The sequence below is a fragment of the Cetorhinus maximus genome, chromosome 6, assembly GCF_964194155.1.
Source record: "Cetorhinus maximus chromosome 6, sCetMax3.hap1.1, whole genome shotgun sequence".
Classification (NCBI taxonomy): domain Eukaryota; kingdom Metazoa; phylum Chordata; class Chondrichthyes; order Lamniformes; family Cetorhinidae; genus Cetorhinus; species Cetorhinus maximus.
The window spans coordinates 99580556-99600379 of record NC_135884.1 but is presented as its reverse complement, the minus strand read 5'-3'; the positions used below and the strand labels follow the sequence as shown (position 1 = coordinate 99600379).

The following is a 19824-nucleotide window of genomic DNA, read 5'->3' as shown; positions in this document are numbered from 1 at the left end:
ACTACTTCAATAATGCAGCGCTCCTCCAATAATGCAAGACTCCTTCAAAAATGCAGCAATGCTCCAATAATGCAGCACTCCTCCAATAATGCAGCACTCCTCCAATAATGCAGCACTCCTTCAGTAATGCAGTGCTCATCCAATAATGCCACACTCTTCCAATAATGCAGCACTCCTTCAATAACGCAGAACTCCTCCAATAATACAGCACTCCTCTAATAATGCAGCACACCTCAAATAATGCAGCACTCCTTCAATAATGCAGCACCTCCAATAGTGCAGCACCCTTCAATAATGTAGCACTCTTTCAATACTGCACTGAAGTGTGCTTGTCCATGGGTTTAAACACCCAACACAGGTCAGTGCTACACAGATCCCAGCTGGTACTATTATAGGGAATTTTTATAAAATATAATTTGGTTAGCAGGCTATGAGATCTTTGTGGTTCTAAACCTTAGTGATTGCATTCACCAGACTCCTTTCTGTATATGTTGCTCTGTTACTGGCCATTGAGAATAGACACCTTGACTTCCCTTCTTTCCTGTGAAGAAATGTTTCATCTCAATCATTACCTCACAGCCTGGTCAAGATCAGCAAGTGCGAATCTGTGGATATAAACTTCACTGTTACAGCATGGACCAAAAATTGTTTTAAATGTAAACCTTTTGAACTTCAAAGCAAAGTTAACGGATCTTCAGTAACCTGAGCAATGGGGAATTGGAATAAAGTGAACAATTCCCCATTGGGGTCATCAACAGTGCTTTAAAGTGGCACTTGCTTAGCAATAACCTGCTCACTGATGCCCAGTTTGGGTTCTGCCAGGATCACTCAGCTCCTGACCTCATAACAGACTTGGTTCAAACATGGACAAAAGAGCTGAACCCGAGGTGAGGTGAGTGACTGTCCTTGACATCAAGGCAGCATTTGACCGAGTGTGGCATCAAGGTGCCCAAGCAAAACTGGAGTCAATGGGAATCAGGGGGAAAACTCTCTGACGATTGGAGTCATACCTAGCACAAAGGAAGATGGTTGTGGTTGTTGGAGGTCAGTCATCTCAGCTCCAGGACATCACTGCAGAGGTTCCTCAGGGTAGTGTCCTAGGCCCAACCATCTTCAGCTGCTTCATCAATGACCTTCCTTCCATCATAAGGTCAGAAGTGAGGATGTTCGCTGATGATCTGAGGATTGCACAATTTTCAGCATCATTTGTGACTCCTCAGATGCTGAAGCAGTCCATGTCCATATGCAGCAAGACCTTAACAATATCCAGGCTTCAGCTGACAAGTGGCAAGTAACATTCGTGTCACACAAGTGTCAGGCAATGATCATCTCCAATGAATACAACCAATGGCCCTAATGTTCCAATGGCATTACCACCACTGAATCTCCCACTATCAACATCCTGGGGGTTACCATTGATCAGAAACTGAATTGGACTAGCCATATAAATACTGTGGCGACAAGAGCAGGTCAGAGCTAGCAATAGTGAGATGAGTGACTCACCTCCTGACTCCCCAAAGCCTGTTCACCATCTACAAGCCACAAGTCAGGAGTGTGATTCAATACTCCCCACTTGCCTGGAAGAGTGCAGCTCCTACAACACTCAAGAAGCTGGACACCGTCCAGGACAAAGCCCACTTGATTGGCACCACATCCACAAACATTCGTTCCCTACACCACTGATGCACAGTAGCAGCAGTGTGTACCATCTACAAGATGCAATGCAGAAATTCTCCAAAGCTCCTTAGACAGCACCTTCCAAACCCACGACCACTACCATCTAGAAGGACAAGGGCAGCAGGTACGTGGGAACACCACCACCTGGACGTTCCCCTCCAAGTCGCTCGCCATCCTGACTTGGAAATATATCGCCATTCCTTCACTGTCGCTGGGTCAAAATCCTAGAACTCCCTTCCTAACAGCACTGTGGGTGTACCTACACCACATGGACTGCAGCGGTTTTAGAAGGCAACTCACCACCACCTTCTCATGGGCAACTAGGGATGGGCAATAAATGCCGGCCTAGTCAGCGAAACGCACATCCTGTGAATGAATAAAAAATAAATTATACTCTAAATTATGGCCATCTCAGTTGGGCAATGGAATTCACTTTGATAAACACTCTCTTCTTTCCCACTGTGAATGGAGACAGTTCAGGCTTTTGTCATTGCAGTTCAGGGGTTTTGACCCAGTGACAGTGAAGTTCCAAATCAGGATGGTTTGCAACTTGAAAGACAACAAGAAGGTGGTGGTGCTTCCATGTGCTTACTGTCCCTGTTCTTCTAGGTGGTAGAGTTTACAGGTTTGGAAGCTGCTGTCAAAATGGTGCTTGGTGAGTTGTTACAATGCACTTTGTAGATAGTACCTGAAACCATGGAAAAAATTTTCCACCCTTTGGGGGGTAGTTGTGTGGGGGGCAGGCAGGGGTGGGCGTGAACCCGATCAGCACCCCTGATTGGGATCACACCGCCATTTTACGTGGGTGAGCCAATTAAGGCCCGCCCAGCATGATGCTCGCCCAAAAGCGCTATGTGGGTGGGGGAGAGGGGACATTCCCTGAGTCGGGGCCTGCGCTCTTTCGCGCATGCACATGAAAGAGCGCAGAAATCTCCCTGAGGCACAGAGGTACCTCAGGGAGATCAGTTTTATATATTAAAAACTGAAATAAAATAATTAAAAACTTTTAAACCATGCCCCCTCATGTGACACTCTGGCCTGAATTTTTCTGTCGGCGAGTTGGGGGCGGGGACCGCTCGCTGATACGTAAAATAATGCAGGATGACGTCAGGGGGAATCCCCAATGTCATCCCACCCAATTTAAATATTCAGAAAGGCGGGCGGACAGTGAAATCAGCTGCGGGCCCGCCGACCTGTCAATGGCCAATTGAGGCCATTGACAGGATCATTACGGCAATTAAAGGCCCTGCCCGTCCAACCTTAAGGCTGGCGGGCAGGCCAGGAGCCCCAGCGGGCTTCTGAACAAACACGAAACCTCATCCACTGGCGGGATGAGGTTTCATGTCTGTTTTTAAAAAGTTTAATAAAGTTTTAGTCATATTTATTAACATGCCCCATCTCGTGTGACATTGTCACGTGAGGGGGACATGTTAATTTTTTTATTTTTCTATTTTTAAAGTTTTTTAGACTGTCATTAATCTCCCTGAGACAGCACTTAGTCTCAGGGAGCTGTGCGCTCTTTCACACACATGCGCGAAAGAGCGCACTTTGACAGTTGGGGTATCCCTCCCCCCCCCAACACAGGAAGCACATAGCTCTTCCTGTTGGGCAGGCTGCTGGGCTTTAATTGGCTGACTGCTTAAAATGGCGGCGGGGCCTGTTTCGGTGGCGGCTATCGGCTGCCCGCCCGTCGCCGAGCCGGTGGGGCCTGCCCACCCATCAAGGGCAAAATTCTGCCCTGTCACATGAGCTGGGACATGTCAAAGAATTATTTTTAAAGTTTTTATTGAATTTTAAAACGTTTCATGAAACCTCATCAAACTTGTGGATGAGGTTTCATGAAAAATGCGAAGGCCACCTGGGCTCTCCGCCAGCCCGCCAACCTTACAGTTGGACAGGCAGCTCATTTAATTGCTTAAATTAGTTTTTAACAGGCTTTAATAGGTCTTTGACAGTTTGGTGAGGCACAGAGCCGAGTTGGCTGCGCACCCGCCGCGCTGGAAATCTAAATGACGCTCGGTGACATCGGGATGCCCGCCCAACACCACCGTGCACCATTTTACGTGTCGCCGAGTAGGCCCCGCCCCTGCTTGCCGAACGGAGAATTCAGCCCCATGTTGCACTGGTGATAGAGTGAGTGAATGTTTAAGGTGGTTGATGGTAGTGCTGATCAAGCAGGCTACTTTGCCCTGAATGGTGCTGAGCTTTCTCAGTGTTGTTGGAGCTTCATTCATCTAGGCAAGTGGAGAGTATTCCATCACACACCTGACTTGCCCTTGTAGCCTCAGTATTTACGTGGCTGGCCCAATTAAGTTTTTAGTCAACGATAACCCCAAGATGTAGGTGATTCAGCAATGGTAACGCCAATGAATGTCAAGGACATTCAAAACCTGAATGTTATCCAGACCTTGCTGTAGGTGGGTATGGACTGCTTCAGTATCTGAGAAGTGCAAATGGAACTAATACTATGCAATCATCAGCACGCTGACATTATGATGAGGGAAGTTAATGAAGCACTTGAAGATGGTTGGACATTGGCTGCTGCCCAGGGGAACTCCTGCAGTGGTGCCCTGGGGCTGAGATGATTGGTCTCTGCCAACGACAGCTATCTTCCTTTGTACAAGGTATGATTCCAACCAGTGGAAAGTTTTCCCCCTGATCTCAGGAGTTGGCCAGCAGTGATGCTACTGAGCCATCCTTGATAATGGACATTGAAACCCCCCACCCAGAGTGCATTCTGTGCCCTTGCTAACCCTCAATGCTTCTCCTGAGTAAGGTTCAACAGAGAAGGGTACTGATTCCTCAGCTGAAGGTGGACAGTAGGTGATAATCAGCAGGAAGTTTCCTTGTCTCTATTTGACCTGATGCTATAACACTTTATTGGGTTCAGAATCAATGTTGGAGACTCCCAAGGCCACTCATCCCTGACTGTGGACCTCTGACTCCTCTGGTAGGTCTGCACTGCCAGTGGGACAGAATATACACAGGAATGGTGATGGAGGAATGTGGGACCTTGGCTGAAAGAGTGATTTTGTGCATATGGCTAATCTGTGTGGTATCTCTCCCAATTTTGGCACAAATCCCTGGATATTAGTGAGAAAAACTTTGCTGGATTGACTGAAGCCACGGTTGATGGGCAGGTGGTCCATTTTTTTTTGTTCTTACTCTGCTCTTTTTGTGGACATTTGAATACTGAGTGGCTTGCTAGACCATTTCAGAGGGCAGTTAAGAGTCAATCAGAGTGCTGTGGGTCTGGAGTCACATATAGGCCATCCATGTTTCTTCAGTAAACGAGATGGATTTTTATGACAATCTGGTGATTTCTTGTTCACCATTAATGATATTAATTTTTTTAAATTCCAGATTTACTTAATCAACTGAATTTAAATTTCCCAACTGCCTCAGTAGGATCTGAACTCATGGGCAGAATTTTCTACCTGTTGGGGGGGAATTTTAGGAGGGGGTGCGTGGGGGCGCGCCGCCATTTTATGTGGGTGGGCCAATTAAGGCCCACCCAGCGTGATGTCCACAAGGAAGCGCTATGCACTCCCTGTGCGGGTGGGGGGAATCCCTAAACCGAGAGTGCGCTCTTTCATGCATGCGCGCAAAAGAGTGCACTCATCTCCCTGAGGCTAAGTGTTGCCTCAGGGAGATTGGCGCCAAATTTAAAAATGTTAACGATAGAAAAAAAAATTCCCCTGACATGTCCCCTCATGTGACACTGTCACATGAGCCGGGACTTGTCCATCACTTTCAACAACACTTTTTTTTAAAATTTGAAAACCTACATGAAACCTCATCCCATCTGTGGATGAGGTTTCATGCTTTTTCCAATGCCTGCCAGGGTTCCTGGTCTGCCCACCAACCTTAAGGTTGGATGGGCAGGTCCATTAAGTAGTTTAATTACTTTGTCAATGGCCTCAATTGGTCATTGACAGGTCGGCGGGCACACAGCTGATTCTGCGGAGCCCCCGCCCACCTGAAAATTTAAATGGGGCGGGGTGACGTCGGGAATTCAGCCCGACATCATCCTGCGTCATTTTACTCGTTGCTGAGTGGGCCCCGCCCCCTGCTCACCGACCAGGAAATCCTGGCCATGATGTCTCTGATGCACCAGTCAGGTAACATAACTACAATGCTACCATACTTGCAGGACATTAGCTTAAGGACATTTATCCTTCTTTTACCCTTGTGTGTTTAGCATTGTTTTCATAGATGGCTGAAAATGTTTATGTTGGAAAATATAAATCATACATTGACAATTCCACAACTGGTTCTTCAACACACTTCTCCAAAGAGTGGTAACATCATGGAGTTTCTCATACTGAGACCTGTTGACTGATGTTCTTCAGAGCAGAGCATGGTTTCCCCTTTCATTCATTTGGTTTTTGTTGGAAAGTGAACCATTAAGCCACGGCCCTTTGGGCCAAATGCTCCTCAGTACTTGTCTGTCTGCCATTTCAAAGGATAAAACAATGCTTTTGAGTATATAATAATGGAGATTTCCAACTTTCACACTCTTTCTGTTGGATTACACATCCCCTACAATTGTAATTTGACCTTACATTTGACAATTGTGCATGGTTTGGAATCCTTTTGTGTGTTTCCTCTCTTTGACTGTAAAGATCTCTGCACTGTAATTCTGTTTAATTGTTTTGTAATGTGTGGTTCTTGTTGGAAATAAGTCAAATTACAGTAAAATAAATGCACACATTTTGTGTTATTTATTCCAATACCGATTATTACATTAAAAGCTGTTAATTTAATTTTCTTGCATATTAGTTTACATTATAGCCTATCACCCCTCCCCATATCAGTAATTTGCTAAGATAATATATTCAAATGACCACCTTCTGATCATACAGTGGGCATGTTTTTTGATTTGTTAGACAAGTGGTAATTGACTGAACTCTTACGAACATTGTAGAGTATATTTTCATGGAGATATACATGTAAGTGTAAAGCAGTGCTTCCCTTTGCCCTTAGAAAGTTGCATTCTTCAACTGTACCAAGTAACATAAGTTATTTTGATGCATTAAGCCCGCACTTTCCATAGCCATATCTGGTCCACCCTATTATAGACTACATCGCACCTATTTAACTTCCTGAGGAAAGGTTCTGCACAATTGCTTATTGTAACTCCAAGAATATTGTAAGAAGGTAAATTGGTGGGTAGGATTCTATTAATGAGCATGCTTGTGTGTTTTCTGTTTTGATTTCTATATTATGGAATTATAAACTATACAGATGGAACAAATTAACAAATTACTCTGAAGGTTAAATTTCAGGTGTCAATTTTCACATGCCGCTCAATGAAAACTCATTACTCTTGGGTACTATATGGGGCTTGGAAAAATCTTGAAGGTAAACTCTCAAGGGAGTTTTGGATCGATACTGTATCCAGATACCGTATAATGGAATCTGTAATTTCTGATTTCCAGCCTTTGAGAGGATAGGTTGCTAACATTGGTCTCAGCTCACTTCAGGGAAAGTGGCCGATGGCACAAAAACATTGGCGAACTGAACCAACTCATTTTTCTCTATTTTTGCTCAGCTCCCCCTCCCCCAGCATCCAGCCTGCCTCCAAAGCCCCTTCCAAGGGCCTGGTAAAATTCCCCCCATATCTCTCAAGCCCTGGAATGAGGTTTTGAGGTGAGAATATTACTACTGAGCTAAGGCTGATAGAAGTGAAAGGTCATTGTGCTTGTCCACGCCTCTGCTAAGACACACATTTTCTTTCTCCCTGTCCACCATCATCTTGCCTTCCCTCATCAACCCCCACCCCGCCCCTCCCCCAACCACCAACCACCCCAAAATTGGGCTCTGTGACTGCACGTTGGGAATTTTTCCTTCACTAGCCTCTCTGGATATGGATCAGGCTCTTTATTGCTAAAGTCCCAAGTGCTAGAAACACTTAACTAGTATCACAAGCAAAATTAATCTATGTCATTGCATGATAAGATCAACTCAACTTGGCCGGCCTTTCCCCAGAGGCAACTCACTGACTGTACTTTACTGCTGAAGTACGAGTAAAAGGCCCCATCCGTGAATAATTCTAGTAATTCATTCTGATACAAAGGAATCTTGTGTGATTAATATTAATTATCTTCAAAATAAGTGCATGTAGTGGAAATCCTATGTATAAATCTGTTGTCAATAGACTAGTGCAAAGAAATGAGAGAGGAACAAGGTTTTGGTTGTGTTTTTTGCACTGTACAAATACAGGAGGCCTGTTGGATAATGAATGACATTCTGGTATTAAAAGGTGAGTCATGAAGCCAGGATGTTATGAATATGAGGTTTGATAAGATGATTAAGTTTTGGGACTGTCTCTTTAATTCCAGGTAAAATGAAGGAATGAAGAGGGTCATGTGACTTGCTCTGAATTCTGCCCGACAACAAGCCTGGTGGGTTTACTATGGAGGCAGGGGGGCCCAGGTTGATTTACTGTAAGAAGATGCAAGATGATCACACCTGAAAACAAAGGCAAGAGCAACTATGCTGACTGTGGATAGACTTTCAGTCTGCAAGTCTTAGTCAGAAAAGGAGAGAGAGAGGTCTCACAGAGAAAGACAAAGGACTACAGCTTGTGTGTCAGCAGAGAAGAACGTGCAGTATTTCTGTAAACTACTAATCAAGAATCAGGAGGGGAGAGGTTCTCTGGTTGAAGAGACACACCCTGTGGCCTCCTAAGGAACCTGGAAGATTTGTCCTGGCAAGGTCGGGAGGAGAAATCGCAGGAGTGGATTTTACTGCTGGTTTGGACATTCCAAAAACTGAGGGAAGTGCCCTTTGACAATCACTCAACATTACGACTTGGCAAAATGGAGGAGAAATGAACCCATTGAAAGCTGGGATTGTTTCCTACAAAGACTGTCATCTGTGGAGAACATATTGTAACATATATGGATGTGGCATGGGGTTGTTGGTTGCATTAAAGTATTAATAAGGATATCTTTCCTGTAGTTTATTGTATTAGTTGCTTATTCAGTATTGTTTAGTTGACATTGTTTTTAGTTTAGATTGTTTAGTTTAGTTTAGTTTAGAGTGAGGACTCGAAACGTCAACTCTTTTCTTCTCCCCGGATGTTGCCAGACCTGCTGAGTTTTTCCAGGTAATTCTGTTTTTGTATTGTTTTTAGTTTGTTTGTTATAGTAAAAGCCATAAAATTTGAAACTTTGTAGTGAGATTCCTTTGAGTTAAAACAAAAACAGAATTACCTGGAAAAACTCAGCAGGTCTGGCAGCATCGGTGGAGAAGAAAAGAGTTGACGTTTCGAGTCCACATGACCCTTCAACTGAGTTCTGTTGAAGGGTCATGTGGACTCGAAACGTCAACTCTTTTCTTCTCCACCGATGCTGCCAGACCTGCTGAGTTTTTCCAGGTAATTCTGTTTTTGTTTTGGATTTCCAGCATCCGCAGTAGTTTTTTGTTTTTATCCTTTGAGTTAAAGACTGGGGGCTGAATTTTCTAGCTGCCTGCAGGTGGCAGAGCCCACACATCAGTGCTTAAAATGTCGCGTGAGCGTCCTGATATCAGCGCGCGGCATTACGATGTTTAGGTTGGCGGGCGCGCTATGCAGCGTGATGCGCGCCCGCCATTAATTAAAGGCCTTGTTAAGGCCATTAAGTCACCAACTGACAAGGATTTTGAGGAGCCCGTGCGAACTTTGGCTCGGCGCACGGGCCCAATGGGCAGGCGGGTAAGTGATTTTTTTATCAAACCTCATCCACTAGCGGGATGAGGTTTAATTTCAGCTTTAGAAAAGTTTAATAAAGTTTTTGTGTACTTCATTAACATGCCCCATCTCGTGTGACATTTTCACATGAGGGGGACATGTTAATGATTTTTTGATTGTTCTATTTTTAATCTTTCACAGCCTTTCAGCGATCCCCCTGTGGCAGCACTTTGCCTCAGGGAGATGTGCGCTCTTTCGCATGCATGCGAATCCCCCCCACGCCCGCACAGGAAGTGCATAGCGCTTCCCGTTGGGCGTCACGCTGGGTGGGCCTTAATTGGCCTGCCCACGTAAAATGGCGGTGGGGCCTGTTTCGGTGATGGCGATCGGCTGCCCGCCTACTGCTGGGTCGATTGGGTCCGCCCGCACATCAAAGGAAAAATTCAGCCCTAGGAATTCAAATATCTTTTTCCAAGTTATTTGTCTCCACAAGGATCATAAGATTATAGACCTAGGTAGTCTACCACTCATGGCAAGAAAAAAATGAGAGCACTATGAATATGGTATCAACATTTATACCTGAAAAGCATGATGAATAGTTTCCATGGATTTAACAAGAAGTTGTGCATTCTAGGTCACAGCTCACTGCAATAAAAGAATTGGACAGTTTGGGCAATTTAGTTGATATGGTTTCTCTGAAACCCTGACAGCAAAAGATATTTTTATTAAATTGAAGGGCCAAGGCTCATAATGCCAAAGAGTATCAAAGCTGAAGAGCAGGAGAGAAAGCCGAATTAATCATGGAGCTGCAACAATTAGGCAAAGCCCAAATTGGGTTTTAAGAGCCTGTCAGCAATTCAAGGCTACAGCATTTATAGGACCTGCAGTTGTAGTGCTTCATGGTAAGGAGATGGAGTGGAGGCTGCAGAGAGGGGAAGTTCTACATGATGCCCCTGCCAAGTTGGAGTTGGACTCCTCCATGCTCCTTTATAGGTTTTGGAAGCTGTCAGGCAGGCCAGCCAATGCACCAGCAAATTGGTATGCATCCTCATCAGCACTCTCCTGACTGCCACGCCCATTAAGGCACTCATCTGAGTCCCCGACCTCACCCCCCCAGTGAGCTGGCCATGATCTATCCTTTACCTCTGGCCTGGCTGCAGCCCATTCATGCCCAGTTGCTCACTATCTGCTGGTCCCAACTCTGGGGCACACAAAGTGCCAGTTTCTGAGCTGGTGGCTGCGAGTGTCCAAACAAGTGGTAGTGCTCCTTCCTTAGGGGTGTGGCGAGGCTTTCTTTCCTCCACCTGTGGCTGGGCAGTAGGAAGTTTTTGGATGTCCGAAAGCAGGAAATCAGAAGGGGAAGGCTGGGGAGAGGGAATTAGGGAAGGGTAGAAAGCAAAAGGTCTATGGTCACATCATCTGCAAGATGGTGTGCATTATGCCAGATAGTAGGATGAGTGTGCTGGGAGTTGAGAAGGGGCATAAGGCAGGAACAAAATATTATCCTTAATGTTCTCAGTGATATTTGATGCTACAGGATCTGTCACAATTGGCCCCATGATGTTCAGAGTCACCTCCTCCATAGTGCTCAAGAGATGGCAGGCATCCTTATCCTCGGCCTGCTCTTTCCTGTCCTATTTCGCACTACCTCGTCCTGCAAAAGAGGGCAGAGTGTCAGTGATTGTGTTGCACTATGTCTGGCTGAAATGCCTTCCATGGCTGAATATCTGGAGGTTTGTGCAGGTGACAAGAGGTGGTGGTAAGGCTAGCAGCATTGGTGAGTGTGTAAGGGTGAGGTGGAGTATGTTGGGCCATTGTTTTCGATCCCCACTCCAAACTCTGTTCCCTAGCTACTGACTTCATCCCTCTCCCTAGCAATCATCTAAAATTAAGCTAGTCTGTTCGCAACCTTAGTGTCACATTTGATGCTGAGATGAACGTCCAACCTCACATTTGTGCTACACAAAGATCGCCAATTTCCACCTCCATAACGTCATCTGACTTTGCCCCTGCCTCAGCTCATCTGCTTCTGAAACTGTCATTTGTGCCTTCATTATGTCTAGACTTGATTATTCCTAATCATTCCTAACCGGTCTCCTGCATTCTACTCTCCTTAGAGTCTGTAGAGTCATCCAAAACTTTTCTGTCTTAACTTGCAACAAGTCCCATTCCCCTATCACTCCTGTGTTTGCTGATCTATATTGGCTCTCAGGCAAGCTTTAAGTTTCTCATCATTGCTTTCAAATCTCTCCATGGCCTTGCCCCTCCCTCTCTCTGTAATCTCCTTTAACCCCGCAATCCTCCAAAATATCTGCACTACTCTAATTCAGGCCTCTTGTGTATCCCCAATTTTAAATGCCCCACCATTGGCGGTCATGTCTTCAGTTGCGTAAGCCTCAAGTTCTGGAATTCCCTCCCTAGAACTCTCCGTGTATCTACCTCACTTTCCTCCTTTAAGACACTCCTTAAAACCTATTTCTGTACCCAGGCTTGTGTTCACCTGACCTGGGGCTAAATTTTCCCCCCATTGGGGGTTTGTGCGGGGGTGGGTGGGAGCGAGGACGAACCCACTCAACACCCCCGATTGGGTCCACGCCACCATTTTATGTGGGCGGGCCAATTAAGGCCAACCCAGCGTGACGCTCACCCGGAAGCACTGTGCTGGCGGGGAGGGGGTTGGGTTGGGGGGGGGTGGATTCCCTGAGTCCGGGCCTGCGCTTTTTCACGCGAAAGACAGCAGAAATTTCCCTGAGGCACATAGGTACCTCGGGGAGATTTGTTTAACTTTTAAACATATGAATAAAGTAATTAAAAACTTTTAAAACATGTTCCCTCATGTGACAGTGTCACATGAGCTGGGACATGTCAATGAATTTTTAAAATAATTTTTATTGAATTTTTAAACCCTTCATGAAGCCTCAACCCGCCTGTGGGTGAGGTTCCATGAAAAATGTGAAGGCCGCCTGGGCTCTTCGCCTGCCCGCCAACCTTAAGGTTGGACGGGCAGCTCATTTAATTGCTTAAATTAGTTCTTAACAGGCCTTAATAGGTCTTTGACCGTTTGGCGGGCGCGCAGCTGACTCGTGCCCACTGAACTGAAAATCTAAATGACGCGTGGTGATGTCGGCGTCATTTTACGCATCGGCGAGCGGGACCCGCCCCCGCTCGCCGACCAGAAAATTCTTCCCTTGATATCTCCTTACATGGCTACATGTCATACTTGTTTTATGATACTGTTGTGAAGTGCCTTGGGGTGTTTATCATGTTAAAGGCACTATATAAATATAAGCCGTTGTGATTGATTCCTGAGTGCCGGAGGCTGCTGATGGGTAAGGAATAGGGTTGTGCTGCATTAAGCAGTGTGAGAGGTTGGTGTAGCAGTGGGTAGGAAAGGTTATGTGGAGTTACAATCACTGACCTTGACCATCCACATGAGGTCATCAGACTTCTTGTGGCACTGCTGCCTGGGCCTCGGATCTAGATGCCAGGAATTGACCTCCCTGGCCACCTGCCCCCTATTCCTTCTGATTTGGTCCTCGAGAGCTTCCTGGCTCCAGTGGTGTCACTCCTCCTGTCCAACTTCACCATATAGGCCTCTAGTGCCACATCCATGATCCTCTCTGCTCTGCTGTTCCATTTTCCTTGTTTAGAATTGCAGTAATTACTCAGCAGCCGCTTCTTGCCATTCAGTGCAGATTCCCTTTATGAGGACCAGGAGAACAGAAGGCTGGCTGCACCATATGCTAACAGCACAATAATGCTATCCTCCCTGTTGAGTGCAGAAGAAGCCAGCGGTACAGGATGCACTCGGATCTATGCTACTATCTGTTAAATAAGGTGACAGCAACAAATTTGCATATTACCCACCTTCAGTGGAAATTACGTGGGCAGGTTGCGAATCATGTCCCCCACACCCAAATAATTACTCAATCCAAATTTTAGCCCATTCTCTTTGCAGTATGTGCTGTATTTTAACTTTGAGTATTTCGAGGAAGATTCTTGACTATCATATTCTTGAGCAATAAATCATAGAGTCATACAGCAAGAAAAGTCTGATTTGAAATGGTGCTTGTACGTTGTTTTCTTTATTAACAATTGAATGCTGAGCAGTGTGAGAGAGGTTGTGGTTTATCAGTATTATAATGAAAATGCGATTTTCTGTATTTTTCCAATTTGTGCAAATATCTTAATTGCCAATACAGTATAAAGGATGATAGACTACAAACTTTACTGCCTCAGCACATTGCAAACACATGACTTCTACCACCTGGAAGGACAAGGGCAGCAGCCGCATGGGAGCACCAACTCTATGGGTGGAATTTAACACCGGTGGGATTTTATTGTCCTGCCCAAGTCAATAGACTTTTGAATGGCTCGCCGCATTTTACGACCCTACCTCTGCCACAACGGGGCCGTAAAATTCTGCCCCAAGTTCCCTTCCGAGTCACACACCATCCAAACTTGGAACTGTATCGCCATTCCTTCATTGTCACTGGGTCAAAACCCTGGAACTCCCCAACTAACAGTTCTGTGAGAGCACCTTCAGCACACGAACTACGCTGTTTCAGGAAGAAGGCTATCACCACAAGGGCAACTAGGGATAGTTAAGAAATGCTGGCCGTACCGGCAACACTGATGGCCAAAACAAATACTTTAAGTCTGAATAGATTGTACTTTACATCACACTTCAGGACTGTTAAAAAAGAGCCGAGGTTAAAATGTATCTTGGATAAATCCATTTATTATATTTTTCATTTACAATTTTGCTTTGCAATCAGTTAGCAGCAATGGTCTCATCAATCCACCCTCGGAGTTCAGTCACCCGGGCATAGACTCCGGGCTTGGAGGTGGAGCAGGAGCCGCTGCCCCAAGAAACGATGCCAACCAGATTCCAGGCTTTGTTCTTCTGACAGACAAGAGGGCCACCAGAGTCACCCTGTAAATGGAGGAAAAAAATACACTCCAGAGCTTTAATTTTCATTTTGTTATAATTGAAGAAAGTTTAAAGTGCCTTGGAACAGGTTCATACCATGCAAGAGGACGCGCCGGAGGCACCAGCACAGATCATGATGTCGGTGATCTTGCTACCCCAGTACTGCTTGCAGTTAGCATTGGTAAGCAGAGGGAGGACTGCTTGCTGCAGTTTATCAGGCCTTTCAGGAGCTGCAACAAATAAGGTGACGTCCAAATCAACTTTTCACTAAAGGCTTTGCTTTGCTTTAATCCTTTGTTTTTTACCTTGCATTGTAACCATTAAACTTGTTTTCGGACAATTATGAACTGAATGTTATGTCATTTGTTTCTGGGTACTTTTTAGCAGCAGTACTTGCTCATCTTCACAGTTGGCCTCCTGAGTATTACTTCCTCATTAAAAACAATCATTTGGCCAATCTGGTTAACAGTGCCTAGCGATACTAGAAGATTATTCTTAAAAACAGAACAGGACAGCAAAAACCCTGAATAACTTGAGAATGCTTTCCACCAACCAGCAGAAACATAGACCCCCCGCCCCCCACCCCCCAGTGTCCTATATTCATATCGATTCATTGTAACAATATTTCCACAAATTCATTTTTGAAAATACAGCTATACTGACATTCAATATGAGGAAATGAAACATGACATTTGGCCATGATTGCCTTTAGCTTAGTGGTAGAAATCTCACTGGTGAGTCAGAAGGTGGAAGGTTCCTGCTACAGAGACTCCCAGCAAGTGAAGACCTGCAGGTGGGCTTCTGTCTGGTGGGTGTGGGTTAACCCATTCTCATGGTATGGGTTGTGGGAGCACATGAAACCCTTCTGTTGTTTAGGAATAACCACCCTATCAGCTGGTACAGCAATGATTACAGCTAGGGAAATAGCACCTCTGAACCTCTCCACTACTTTACACTATTCCCCGAGGGAAGAGGATGAAGATACAAAACCAACAGCTCTAGCAGAGAAATACCCAACTGTGTCATGTTAGAGCATTTGGTCAAGTTTTGAACTGACGTACGGTATGCACGGCTCCTTCCCCATCCTGTTGTGACACACTTCATGCCAGCCGGGTAGTTATCAGCTGCAGCAGCAAGACAGACTGGGGCTACTTGTCTACTGAACTGAGCAGGGGTTGCAAGCTTCACCACAGCAACATCATAGTTATTGGTGAAAGAGTTCCACTTGGGATGAGTAATGACCTGTAAAAGCAAGAGTAGGGATAGTGGCTGTTCTCATTTCTCTTGTATGTTCATACAGGTACACAGTTAATTCAGACAAATAGCTGCAGGCTGGATTTCAGAAGGGGAATCCTTGCTCAAACAAATGCTAATGCTCAGCAGCACATTCCTGTAGAAGGCACAGAGGTCATTAATAATACAAGTTAAAACACACCGCTGGATAAAAGACTAACCAGTCAGCAAGTTAATGGAAAACAAACAGATGTACAAAATAAAAACTGTAATAGATTGATATCATGATGGCTCACTGTAAACTATTGTATGAAGTAGATCTTACATTTCTTTTTTTCTAACTTCGATATTCTTTATAGAGTTTTCAGCCAATTAATAGAACTCTTATCATAGCCTTGGTAAATTAGAACTAAAACATCTATTGATACCAACAAGTAAGTTTTAAATATTTAGACCTGTCAATTCTCATTCATTCTAAGTGAGATTCACTTATTGCAAATAATGTTTTATTTTGTTGGTTTTCAGTCTTAGAAGTATCCCAGCTACAAGTAGTGAAATGATTCTGAAACTGACCTAGCAAGTCTTGATCCTAATGTTTTATCGGTGTTGAGTATTGCGGACTTTACAATTTCACCTATAACAAGTGAAAGGTCTAATCCTGCCTGATACATGTATGCTTGAGCTTGTCTCTTCAATCACAGTGATGGCCAATTATTTTATTCTCAAGGTTCCCTGAGGCACCCAATTCCACCCAGCACCCCCCGCCCCCCCATTATTTTGGATGTTAACCGTGGTTTAATCCAAACTTGAACTGAATGTGAATAGAATCCTAGGTCTACAGAGGGATTCATACATACCTTGGCAACAGACATGGATTTCTGGCTCAATTCTTGTTTTGAACTTTTGTCATGGGCACCAACTATAACGAAATCTGCAGTACTGTCCCAGACATAAGAGAAACAGGAAGTGACAGTGATTATATTTGCAATGTTAGCAGCTCTGGGCTTCATTCCACCAGGATTTCAAACTGAAAACTGTACTTTCTTGTCATTGTCACTTTCAGGCCATCCTCCATTTCCCTAATTCTATTCAGGGAAGGAGGATCTTGTTATTTTTCAGATCAATGCTCTTCCCCTAATTGCAGTTTGCGTCTTGCACTAGGCTTTACTTTGATCAAAAATGTTGGCTAAAACTGCATTATACACCATGAATGAAGCTTTAGAGCTACTATTCCAGCTTTTTCTTTTTTTGCAGGCCTCATGTTAAGACTTACCTCACACCACAATGTGCAGCAGTGACAACCCAGTTTTCATTGATCAAAGAGCCCCCACAAAAATGCCAGCTAGAGTCGGTCTGTGACACAAAGAGAGAAGATGCTCAGTATCATCTTGATAATGTCTTTTTTCTCATTCTAAATTGCAATTCAATTTCAGTTCAAAGGTTTATTTGTTTAAAAAACAGCTTCTATTACAGCCAAGGACCAAATTGAGGCAAGCTTTACAATTCCAACCAAAATACACAAAATAGTTGAAAAACAGAGTAAAATAATGTACTGATCATCAGATTAGGATCTTTACGTTATCAAGGTTCAAAGTCCAACAGTCATTAGAATTTAAAAACAAAAAGCTACTGCGGATGCTGGAAATCCAAAACAAAAACAGAATTATCTGGAAAAGCTCAGCAGGTCTGGCAGCATCGGTGGAGAAGAAAAGAGTTGACGTTTCGAGTCCACATGACCCTTCAACAGAACTGAAGTATAGTTAGGAAAGGGGTGAAATATAAGCTGGTTTAAGGTGGGGGGCGGGGGGAGAGAAGTTGAGGGTGGAGTGGTTGTAGGGACAAGCAAGCAGTGATAGGAGCAAATAATCAAAAGATGTCACAGACAAAAGGATCAAAGAGGTGTTGAAGGTGGTGATATTATCTAAGAAAAGTGCCAATTAAGAATGGATGGCAGGACACTCAAGGTACAGCTCTAGTGGGGGTGGGGTGGAAAGACTGACAAGGTATTAGTTGTAGATTTAAAAATAATGGAAATAGGTGGGAAAAGAAAAATCTATATAAATTATTGGAAAAAAAAACAAAAGGGAGGGGGAAGAAACAGGGTGGGGATGGGGGGAGGGGGAGTTTAAGATCTAAAGTTGTTGAATTCAATATTCAGCCCGGAAGGCTGTAAAGTGCCTAGTCGGAAGATGAGGTGCTGTTCCTCCAGTTTGCGTTGGGCTTCACTGGAACAATGCAGCAAGCCAAGGACAGACATGTGGGCAAGAGAACAGGGTGGAGTGTTAAAATGGCAAACGACAGGGAGGTTTGGGTCTTTGCTTATTGCGCGGATGAGATATAGCATTGGACTATTCTTAAATCTTATCATTTTACATCTTAATTCAGTTAGTTGTTTTAAGTTCTGTGAGATCTGTTTGCAGGTAATGAGCAGTGAAGTTTGGAGATGGCCTGGGAAGCGATCTCACAGAGTCTGTTCTCGAGGGTCTCCAGCCTGCAGTAAGGTGTCTGATTGAATATGGTAATTAGGATCAAGAATCACTCTTCAAGCCCTTTTCTGAACACTCTCAATTGCTTTGCATTGTAATTCCATTCGGCCACACATGTGCCCCATATGTGTGGCCGAATGTATATAGATATAAAGATATAAAAATGGTTATGAGATCATCGCTTGAGAGAGAACGTATTACAGCTAACGAAGCACATATAGACGGCTGTTAGCTCGGTTAACAATAGAAAGTGGGCCTAATTTTACTGGCAGGTGTATGATGGGGATCCATACTGTGAACGGCATTTCTCTGTAGGAAGGGTCCTGGGCCCAATTGGCTACGCAGGGAAGTTAGCAAATAAGTCATCAGATCAGCAATGGGAGATCTTCAAAAATAAGGTAGCGTGAATGAAAATGAATACATTGCAGAAGAGAGTTCTAAGGATGCACAGAGAGATAAAACTAAACTGAAACTTTACGAGGGAAGCATTTGATAACATTAGGATTAATAATACAAAAGACAAATGCAAGAAAGTGAGATGGGGAGGTAAAAAAGAATGGCTTAAAGGGAATATGAAAAAAACAATAATAGATAATATGAAAAGAAATGATCATGGCTTTTAGAGGCATATAAAAGGTTTTATAAAAATATATATATTTAAAGACAGGCTAGGACCACGCATGGATGAAGGTCAGAATCTAATTGTGTAGGATGAAGGTATAGCAGGATATTAATCGAATATTTGATTCCTCTATACACATGATGGTGGAAGTGAGCAAAAAAGAGGAATACATAGAATGATCTTGTACTAGAGCAGTGGAGATTAAAAATCCTGGAATTATTTTTAAAACCAATTGGATAATGCAACATGTGGAGATTCTTGTTATCTGGATGAACTAGAATGGGCTGTGACCCTTCTTCATTGATATCAATCTCATGTGCAATAAACAGCAAATAGTCCTTTATTATTTCCTCTTACTGTTTATGGTCTAACTTTTAACTATTAACAAGATTCAATCTAAGTGTAGAAGCCCAAGTCTACATGTACAACACAAGGTGGCATTAATTGCTTGAATTTCAACAGCACAATTATAAATATGTCACTTTTATATGTTCAGTAGCATTAGCTCACCTGTAAGGAGACCTGCCAAGGCCAGGATCCTGGAACAGCTTCTTCACCATTGACAACTCGAGCATAGCCCGTGATAACAGGAGTAATGGCCGGAGAGCCACAGCCTGAGTTAAAGGAAGCAATTGTTACAATTTTGTATTATCAAAAGTGTCTGACTATCCAAACCAATATCGTCAATGTCAATTATTAAAACTGGAACTTGGTTTAAAACAGCATTACCATAACTGGCTCCAATGAAGGCAAAGCAGGAGAGAAGCCAGAGGAGTGCCATGGTTTGTGTTACTATGAGCTTTAAGAAAATGATGATGGGTTTTATATATTGCCATGAACTGTAGGCACCAATGCAGCAGGAATGCCATAGAGAGATAACGAATAGTATTGAAAAAGATTGAAAAACACCATTAAACAAATTAGCAAGTGCACATGCTGCTTATTCCTTTCCAAGGTAAACAAATGGAAGAACACAAGGTTATTGAAAATCTGAAAAAAAATTGGCAAGCAACTAGAATATTTGTATTTCCCTGCACACAGGGTATCATTGATTTTGTATATGCAACCTTAAACGCACCTGTACACGATCACCATACATTCATCGGGGTGGTGGAGGCCCGGTCAATGGGCCGGAAAGCCGGGGGCAACCACACTTTGGACAATTGGAGGACAACCGGCCACATTTTAGACCAAT

At 43.9% G+C, this 19824-nt stretch overlaps 1 protein-coding gene across 1 annotated transcript; it reads right to left on the bottom strand.

The window, feature by feature from the left end:
• Positions 1–14129: 14129 nt before the first annotated feature.
• LOC144681977 (chymotrypsinogen A-like) lies at positions 14130–19410 on the bottom strand. Its single transcript, XM_078544163.1, has 7 exons — positions 19359–19410; positions 19140–19243; positions 16795–16874; positions 16379–16460; positions 15346–15530; positions 14385–14508; positions 14130–14291 (listed from the first exon to the last, which is right to left on the bottom strand). Exons 1-7 carry the CDS (start codon positions 19408–19410, stop codon positions 14130–14132), a joined length of 789 nt encoding a protein of 262 aa, XP_078400289.1.
• Between the last annotated feature and the right edge of the window lie 414 nt (positions 19411–19824).